Consider the following 10,597-nt stretch of genomic DNA (forward strand, 5'->3'; position numbering starts at 1 on the left):
GAAAATAAAGACATAATAAACATCTAATAAAATCATACATGTAAATACAAACACTTTAACTTATTAATTACGCACTTTACAATACAAACAATAGCATCTAAATAAAAAAAAAACTATAACTTATCAATTAAGTACTTTATCCCTTCATCTTATATACACCAAACTATTAATCCTAAATATGACACAATCATACATGTATATAATACATTCAATTCCAATTTTCATTTCATTTTAGACATACAATACAATTTTCATATTACAATTTCATACAATTAAGCATATAATACATCCAATTCAAATTCTAATTTCAAACAATTAAGCAATACATCCAATTTCATACGATCATATCTTATAGCACTTACCATTTTAGACATCCAATTTCAATTTCATACAAATGTATACATCTAAATAAAAAATCAAACAAACCATGTCTAATTCCATTTTCATGCCAATACACCACAGTGAGCATAAACACAAATCAATTATACAATAGGTTGCATAAATCTGAGAAAACATATATAATCACTCAAAATGCATAAACACTTTCACACCTAGGGGTGGCAAATTGTGCTATCGTTTCGTGTTTCTGTCTGACACGACAAGACACGACAAGGTTTTATGTAACACGAACACGACACGACATGATGTCGTGTTTTTTTTAACTAACACGAAAACGAACGAATTAAAAAACGACAAACACGACACGACACGAAAAATATATCATATACTAAAAACTAGTTTATTTAATGAATACTTTATCAAATATGACACGGAAAACACGAAAAACACAATAAAGAATTGCTATAGGGAAAATACTGGCAATAGGCAAAAATGGGGGGTATTTTCAAAAAATAGACATAAAATAGACTTTTCCGGATATATACATGCATTTCGTGGAGGTAGCTCCGCGGAATCTACTGTAGCTCTGCGGAATGGCAAAATCGTAAATAAATCAATGTATTAAAAAAAACACTAAAGATCCATTCCACAGAGCTACCTCCGAGGAATGAACTCATTCCGCGGAGGTAGCTCCGAGGAATGGATCTTTAGTTTTTTTTTTCACATCGATTCTTCGGGGTTTAGATTCATTCCTCTAACTAATTATTTTTAAGAAAAGATTATCATACTATTATAATCTTATTTGAAAATAATTAGTTGGGGAATTAGTATAAATCCCGAAGAATCGCTGTGAAAAAAAAACACAAGATCCATTCCGCGGAGCTACCTCCGCGGAATGCATATCTATATCCGGAAATGTCTATTTTTGTGTCTATATTTTGAAAAACCCCTCCATTTTTTGACTATTGCCGGTATTTTCTCATTGCTAAATTATGTCAATTTCGTGTTAAATTTTGAACACGAACATGACACAAAACGATATCGTGTTTTTTTTAAAGTTAACACGAACACAAACTCAAATTTTAGTTTCGTCCCAATTTTGTTTTGTGTCGTCTATTTTTGTCGTGTCGTGTATTTTTGTCGTGTCGTGTTATAAATTGTCACCCTTATTCTTACCTCAAAATTCATATAGAATCACTCAACCAAACAAAATCTTAGAAAACATATAAATCAATGATACAACAAGTTTCAATACTAATTAAAACTAACATCAAAACAGAAGAAGAATAAAAATTAGGGAAAGAATTCGACCTTAGATTGTCAAATTTTCTGAAATTTAGCTATGTCGCCCTCTTGGTCGCTGGACGCCGGTAATGAAGGTCTTGTCGCCGGTAATGGAGGTCTGGTTGGCGGCAAGTGTTGTGGCAGCAACCGGCTGTCGTTGGTCGGAATCGGCAGGGAGCAGGCGGCTGGGAGGATGGTGAGAGAAGAGGTAGACGATACAGGAAATTAAGAACGAAAACGGGGGTAAGAGGTAATAGCGACGACAGGTATTAGCAGCAACACTTACTTATTAGCAGCGACAAGGAGAGCGACAAGGAGGTATTAGTGGTGACACCCCTGGAGGGAAAAGTTAGTGTCATTTTTAGGCTTTTACAACCGTTGGATGGAATACAGATCAAAAGGACAGGAGTCGTGGAAGGTTAAGTCAAGAAAAGTGCCTTCTCTAAAATAATATGCGACTCCTGGTCCATATAACTAAGGCCAAACGAAGGCTCTTATCACGTCAAGACATTAATTAATTAAAGGGCTGTCTATTTCAGTTGACCAAGTGTAACGTAAAACAGGAGGTGTGGAAGGCTAAGTCAAAAAAATAAAAAAATAAAAAAGTGTCATAAGAGTAACGATGATAAAAATCACATTGATGCAATAGCTTTTGTGTTCAACAAGACTACACTTGTCATTCCACTGCTTCCATGAAAAAAATGGTAGACAGAAGCATCTTCCTTATCCTCACTTTGTCTTGCTATATTTGCAGCAATCCTTGTTACTCAGAAACAGATACCTTACTGCAAGGTCAAGAGCTCAAGGACTGGGACTATTTGATTTCGTCAAATAAGGTCTTTGTTTTGAATTTCTTTGGCTTTGTAACTACCATAAGCCCTTATTTAGGGATATTCTACAACCCCCAAAGAAGCAAAAGTTATGGTTATGGAAGAAGAGCATATTATAATGGAGATGGATACGCATATTATAATAGAGATGGGTACAAAGAAGATAAGGCAGTGTGGGTAGCAAACAGAAACAGTCCGAGCAAAGATATATACGTAAAGCTCGTGATAGATGTCCATGGCAAGCTGAGCATCTCATCTGGCGGAGGCACTGTGGTTGATCTCTTCAGTCCTACTCCAGTAGTAACACGCAACGCAAGTGCCACCCTGTTGGATACTGGAAATTTCGTCCTGCAAGAACTTTATTCAGATGGGTCGGTTAAGCGGGTTTTATGGCAAAGCTTTGATTACCCAACAGACACTCTTCTTCCAGGGATGAAACTGGGGATTAATCTCAAGACCGGGCATCGATGGTCACTCACTTCTTGGAGGAACGAAATTCTACCAGCCGATGGGCCTTTTACATTAAAAGCAGACCCCAATGGCACAGGTCAAATGGAAATGGTGATCCTGAGGCGAGGGAACATCCACTGGAGTAGTGGATCATGGCTGATCAATGGTGGATTCGAGAACGCAGATCTACAGAATTCGGGTCCCGATGTTCGCCTTTACTATATTTCTAATGAGACTGAGCAATCCTTCACATATTTAACTAGAACCTATGATTCATCGCCAGCTCTAACGATGAATTTAAATGGCCAGCTTAATGCTTCAACTCTGAAGTTAAATGTCCAATGCCGCTCAATCAGCTGGGACAATGATTCTGGTTGTGCTGAATATGAGTTTCCAGAGTTAGACTGCAGGAAAGACTACCATTTTTATAAAGGGTTTTACGATATATATGGGAATGAGTATGTATATGATGAAAGCTATAACTTGACTTCATATGATTGCGAAAGACTATGCTGGACCAATTGTTCTTGCATGGCTTATACTTATGCAACCACAAACAGGGCCACCTGCAAGACCTATGGCCCAAGGACAGGGAAAGCTAAAGATGAGTCGTACAGAGAATATTATGGCATCGTGTATCGTGGACCTTATCCTGAAGGTTAGTAAGTTTCAATTTAATGCTTGTGAAGAAAAAAAATGAGCCACAGAGAAGTTGTAGAAACTGATTTCACAGTAAACTTCCATATGTGTTAGTGCTATATATGTTGCAAGTTATTGCTGTCTTTACAATAATAAAATTAATTGTACACTTGATATGATAATTAAGCCAGGTATATATCTCTTATATTGAGCTAACCTTCTATGCAATATTTCTGTTGATTTCGACAAATTTATTTTCTTTCAAAGTTTTTGTTGGGATCGGGCAAAAATCATCCTGTCAAACAAAATGTAACGGACGGCCAGTACTTTGATTATTTGTTCTAAATAAAAATTAATATTCTCGCATTTGTTGACAATGATCTCGACAAGATAATAACAACAAAAATGTGTCGACATGCATTAAAAGAGAACAAATTTTCTTCATTTGCAGAAAAGGAGAAGAAGTGGGTCCGGATTTGGTCGATCATCGCGATTGCATCTTTAGTTTCATTCGTATCATGCTACTTCTTATACAAGAAGCTAAATATTAACGGTAATTACGTCAAGGTTTTTTTTTTACTTTGCACACAATCTATCGATGTATCTAACACTCTTTCTTTGTTAACAAATTAGGGAAAGCTGTTAAATATGTCATGTTGGTTGTTTTTTTGGAAGTGAAGAAAATCCTAAAGCTGTTGCTGCATCGTCTGAGGCACTTCTACAATAACATACGGGCAGATAACAAGGTGAATGCTGAGCTGCATTACTTCACATTTCAAAGCATCTCATCAGCCACAAACAACTTCTCAAGCGCAAATAAGTTAGGGGAGGGGGGTTTTGGAGCAGTTTATAAGGTAAACTTTCAAACACACTCTATTTAACTAAGAAGATTCAAGATAAAAGCTGATGCATGTGATGGATTAATTTCACAGGGAAAATTAGTTGATGGGCAAGAGGTTGCTGTAAAACGACTTTCAAGAAGCTCTGAACAAGGAGTCAAGGAGTTTAAGAATGAAACCGAACTCATAGCCAAACTTCAACACACTAATCTTGTAAGGCTTATAGGGTGTTGCATTGAGAAGAAAGAGAAAATCCTTGTATACGAATACATGCCTAATAAAAGCTTGGATTCCTTTCTATTTGGTAAGATGATCTAACACATGCACGCTTTGTTAACATATCTAATAAAAAAAACTGCTTCATTTCGTACATGAGTTTGGCTATTTTTTCTCATTTAACTTGTAAACAGATCCTAGGAAGAAAGGACTACTGGATTGGAATACCCGGTTTGTAATCATTGACGGCATTGCTCAGGGACTCCTATATCTCCATAGGTTTTCAAGGCTGAGGGTTATCCATAGAGATCTGAAAGCTAGTAATATCTTGCTAGATGACTACCTGAAGCCAAAAATTTCAGATTTTGGTATGGCTAAGTTATTTGGGATCGATGAGTCTGAAGCAAATACAAGTCGAGTCGTTGGAACTCTGTGAGTCCATATATAACCTGTCTTTTGTGAATTAATATGAGTCCCTAGCTAACACAATCTCCCAAACATTAACTAGATCTTGGTTTGAAATAAAACAGTGGTTATATGCCGCCAGAGTATATGTTAGAAGGCTCTGTTTCAACAAAAACAGATGTGTTTGGTTTTGGTGTTTTGTTGCTTGAAATTGTAAGTAGCAAAATGAATCACGGGAGCAACCAACATGATCCGGAACATCCACTCAACCTTCTTGGACACGTAAGTTAACCTATACAAGACAGATTTTCTTCATGCGAGACAAGTTATTTCATTGTTTAATATATAAGAAACTCATTAACTCATTGTGGCACAAATGTTTAAACTGATTCAGGCATGGGAACTATGGAATGAAGCAGGAAGAGGTTTGGAGTTAATGGATCCGGTATTAGAAGATTCATGCACTCCCAAGGAAGTAATGACATGCATTAATGTGGGTCTCTTATGTGTTCAAGATCATGCGATGGATAGACCTACCATGTCAGAAGTTGTTTCTATGCTCACAAACGAAAATATGCATCTACCTGAGCCAAAACGACCAGCGTTTTTCATTGAGAGGCATGAGCCAGATTTGGCAAAAGATAATAATTTGGAAAATGGCTCCGTGAATGGACAATCGATTTCAATTTTAGTGGCGAGATAGGAGGAGAAAAGCATGTGTAATATCGTTATATAATGTGCCACACTCTGCACAAAGAAATCTATAATTCACAATGTTAATGACGGGGATATGTTGTTTGCTAATGCAACCCCCTTTTTTTTTATAAGTTTTTCATGTTCTATTAGCATAGCTGTTAGGAAGTAAATTAAGAGGATAACTAACAAAATCAAAAGCATGTAAGACCAAATATTTATGTGGTTCGGTCAAAGTAACCGATGTCCACAGGCATGTGGTTCGGTCAAGGTGACCTACGTCTACGGGCAGGAAGGGGTATTCTTTATTTCAAAGCTCTCAAACAGAGGTTACAAGTATAATTTTCATAGAGATTCGCATAACACTGTAGAATTCAAGATACAAAATGACTTAGCATGCATCTTTATTTATACTTGAGGGATTAGACCTAAAACCCTTATGGGCTAAGCCCATAGGCCCATGATTGGTGACAGTCAATCATATTCCGCCATGCCGTATCTTCTAAAACATTCTTCTATATCATACAACTCATGCTAATCGAACACAAGACTGATCCACATAGATCGAAGCCCGCATATATTCTATTTCTTCTTTCCCCCATTGTCTTCTCCAATACAAAACTTAGGTTAGATAGATTACGTAAAGAAATGAGGGAGAGAGCATATGGGTACTGGTAATGAGGGGCGGGGCAGGGTATTTTTTTCGTTTGATTTTTTGTGAGATTTAATTGTCATTAATAGAATTTTTAATTTAATCATTTTATTTTTGGTAAGATTTAATTGTTATTAATAGAGTTCCTAATTTAAAACATAATATACGTTTTATAAAATTTGTGGACAAAATAAAAGGGTTTACAAAGATGATGTCAGGAAATAATCCAAGGGTGGAAAATATATGATTGAAATACAATCAATGGTCATGATTTCTTCAGTTTCGAATTAAGGGTTTTCTTTTAATAATATTTAGAGATTTGTCAAACTCTGCATGAAAAGAAGTCTGAGTAGGTAGTAATAAATTATTTACAATGTTAATGATTTATAAATTTAAGTGTTCAAGATGTTGATCACAACCTAGTTTGCATGGCCATATGTTGTTGCTATTACAACCTCTTTTTTTATAAGTTTTTATGTGCTATCAGAGTATTACTTTCCTTTTATGTAACCTTTAACACTTTCCTAGTGGCGGATCCAGACTACGATGTAGCAGGGGCCACTTTGTATAAAAATTAATTAGTACATGAATAATAGTAATTATCTATTAACTTTCAAGGTTTTTTTTCTGATTTTTAGCCAAATTGGGTGCCAAAAATGTTAGAGTGGGAACCAAATATGTAATGTTTTTCTAAAAAAAATCTTTTTTTTTTGCCTATAGTATATGATGGTACACACTTTTAAAGTGGCAGCAATGCACCCACTCAAAGTGGCTGCATCCGCCACTCCTTGTACTTTTTTACATTGTTGCATTATTTATATTTCAGGTAAATTCAGAAATTATCATATAATATGGAGTTATTAGATGGTTATTAGGGCTCCATTCATTTTGTAACACCGAAAATTTTAAAACAAATTTTTCGTTTATCTCTTTAACACTTTTTGTAAAAATCTCATTTTTATTTAAAGTACAAGGACATAACTCCCTAATCAAATAAATAGAAATCCAGGATCCTCTAAAACATAACTTTTTCTCTGGTGTGTACAATTGAGCCGGTGTCGTCACGTGATCCTGAGAAAACCTGAAACACAAAGCACAAAACACTGTAAGCACGAAGCTTAGTGAGTTTCCTCAAAATACCACACATTACACATACTAGCCTATCGAGGCTATAACTCTGTGGGCCCTTGGGCCCTAACTCTGTGGGCCCTCTGGTCCTACCTCTATGAACCTTCCGGTTCTAACTCTGATATACTCTGATATACACACGGCATAAATCACATAGAAATAATGCAGTGCAACACATCACATAAATAGCATACAATAACTCTGTCACATAACTCTAATTACGACTCAAGGTAAGGTATAGTGAGAAGACTCACCTGAAAGCATAATGTAGTTATCTTTACACTTGAATCTCGAACTCGCCACCGCCTAACACATAAGGCAAATATCCCTAATTAAACCGACAATTTCTCTTTCCCTCTCTAATCAGTTAGTGGGTAAAAGACCATTTTTCCCCTCTATGATCTCCATTACTTATGTTGACCAACCCCAAAGTCAACAGAAGTCAACTCAAGTCAACGGTCAATTCTGACCAGACTCGTCGAGTGCACAAGAGTGACTCGGCGAGTCCATGTGTGTCTTCTGACTCCTCTAATGCCTCAATCGACTCGTAGAGTGAACCTTCCACTCGACGGGTCTCCACTGGATTCGAATCGCGGGGCAACCTGACTCGACTCGTCGAGTCTTCCCATGGACTCGGCGATTTTCCTCCATGGTTATGCTCATTCGACCTTCTGAGGCTAGATCCGCTTTACCAACTAGTAGATCTAACCTTCTAGCACTCCAAAGTCACGTAAAGGTTCAAACTTTACGTTCATGCAACCCACAGTTAGCCATAGATGGAGAAATAACCCTTAAAATGATCACCTAAGCTCCAAACTCATAAAGGACTGCATAAATCTGGGGAATAGGGACTCTCTGGACCTCTCAAGGTCCAGATCTGAAGATATAGACACAAGGGGACATCACATACTCTAGATCTATTACCCAAAAGAAGAGAAGAAACTCTAGATTCATGAAATCTATCACACAAACGAAGATGAACATGAATCCTTACCTCTCACAGCAGCTCTGAACGAAATGATGGAAGATTTGAGTCCTACAAAACAGCCTAACATGAAATCCATCCTTCCCCTTGCTAGAACACACCAAAATGTGATGAATTGGCCCTCCTCTTGCACCACAAGCTTTCTCTATGTTCTCTAGGTTTTCTCATGGTGTAGTGGCCGCAAATGAAGGCCATAAGGACCTTTAAATAGGTCCCAAACCCGAGAAATTAGGGTTTCTCTGCCTAGCCCCTACTCGGCGAGTCCCTCCTTTGACTCGTCGAGTCCACATATTAAATCCGCGTGAAAAACGTGTATTGACTCGGCGAGTTGGATCCTCAACTCGTCGAGTCTCTCCTTTAATCAAAAGATTAAACTACACAATAATAACCCTGAAAATCTGGATGTTACAATTCTCTCCCACTTGAATTAGATTTTGCCTTCGAAATCATCCCTTAACCACACATAGGTTTAATCATTAACCCGAAAGGCACTACCGAAATGATCTTCGTACCACACTGATATTTCCTCTATGGACATCCGAAACCACATAGAACCTCCAAAACCAAAGTTTAAACCAACTCTTTCGCCGCTAAAAATACCCTTTCCCAATAACCGGAAACTCTACTGGCCTGATCTGCCGTCAGACCGCCTACTTGAACGATCACCATGATTTTTGCTCCTTGAATATCAACCCAGTTTCCTCAATGGCTCACTGATTCTCATAAGACCACAACCAACAACCAGCTATCTCTCCTTCAAACCGATCATGCTAAAACATATGAATCATGCCCCACAAGTAAAAGGGCTCACACTCCACCGGGATACATCTACTAGACTGCTATCAGAAACCCTCCGAACAAAGAATCCCCCAACACTCTGTCCTTAGACACAAAAGCATAACCATGCTCGCTCAGAAGTGTCCTCAAACATCCCATTCATAAACCTCAGCTCCAAATTCCATATCTCTTTAACACCACACGAGGTCTGACCGTCGTCTATCCGCATAACTCTTCTGACGGCTCTGGGCCGTCGGCAACCTCTGCCTGATCTGCTGAATCTGTTCGGTCGTCTGAAGCACCGTCTTCGTACTACCCTTCACACGCTACCCTACCTCTCCCTAGCAAATGGGAGTCCGATACCTCCTCCCATAGGTTTAATCATTAAGTCGAAAGGCACTACCGAAATGATCTTCGTACCACACTGATATTTCCTCCATGGACATGTGAAACCACATAGAACCTCCAAAACCAGAGTTTAAACCAACTCTTTCGCCGCTAAAAATACCCCTTCCCAATAACCGGAAACTCTAGTGGCCTGATCTGCCGCCAGATCGCCTACTTGAACGATCACCATGATTTTTGCTCCTTGAATATCAACCCAGTTTCCTTACTGGCTCACTGATTCTCATAAGACCACAACCAACAACCGGCTATCTCTCCTTCAAACCAACCATGCTAAAACATATGAATCATGCCCCACGAATAAAAGGGCTCACACTCCACCGGGGTACATCTACTAGACTGCTATCAGAAACCCTCCGAACAAAGAATCCCCTAACACTTTGTCCTTAGACACAAAAGCATAACCATGCTCGCTCAAAAGTGTCCTCAAACATCTCATTCATAAACCTCAGCTCCAAATTCCATATCTCTTTAACACCACACGAGGTCTGACCGTCGTCTATCCGCATAACTCTTCTGACGGCTCTGGGCCGTCGGCAACCTCTGCCTGATCTGTTGAATCTGTTCGGTCGTCTGAAGCACCGTCTTCGTACTACCCTTCACACGCTACCCTACCTCTCCCCAACAAATGGGAGTCTGATACCTCCTCCCATACAACAGCTCAAAAGGTGGCATACCAATGCTCGAATGATGGTCGTTGTTATAGGAAAACTCAGCCAGGGGTAAGTACGTGTCTCAACTCACTCCGAAATCCAATACACATGCCCGAAGCATGTCCTTGAGCGTCTGAATCGTCCGCTCGCTCTGCCCGTCAGTCTGTGGGTGGTAGGCGGTATTAAAATGCAACCTTGTGCTCAACTCCTCATGGAATTTCTTCCAGAATCTGGAAGTGAAACGTACATCTCGATCTGGGACAATCGAGATCGGTACTCCGCGCCGCGATACCACCTCCCTC

The 10,597-nt window shown here is 38.7% G+C and overlaps 1 protein-coding gene across 2 annotated transcripts; it reads left to right on the top strand.

Moving 5' to 3' along the window:
• The first annotated feature begins 2,259 nt into the window (after window positions 1-2,259).
• LOC145077464 (G-type lectin S-receptor-like serine/threonine-protein kinase At1g67520) lies at window positions 2,260-6,012 on the top strand. 2 transcript variants are annotated; one of them, XR_013693345.1, is made up of 7 exons: window positions 2,260-3,561; window positions 3,994-4,095; window positions 4,176-4,396; window positions 4,475-4,685; window positions 4,792-5,029; window positions 5,106-5,284; window positions 5,397-5,536. XR_013693345.1 is itself a non-coding variant. In XM_079023014.1 (7 exons), exons 1-7 carry the CDS (start codon window positions 2,316-2,318, stop codon window positions 5,703-5,705), a joined length of 2,484 nt encoding a protein of 827 aa, XP_078879140.1. In that variant the 5' UTR covers window positions 2,261-2,315; the 3' UTR covers window positions 5,706-6,012. The 2 variants fall into 2 exon arrangements, 1 of the variants encoding a protein (XP_078879140.1); XM_079023014.1 differs by having other exon boundaries at window positions 2,261-3,561; window positions 5,128-5,284; window positions 5,397-6,012.
• Window positions 6,013-10,597: the final 4,585 nt, after the last annotated feature.

Source organism: Lactuca serriola, chromosome 1, assembly GCF_051521515.1.
Source record: "Lactuca serriola cultivar US96UC23 chromosome 1, Lser_US96UC23_V15, whole genome shotgun sequence".
Lineage (NCBI taxonomy): Eukaryota > Viridiplantae > Streptophyta > Magnoliopsida > Asterales > Asteraceae > Lactuca > Lactuca serriola.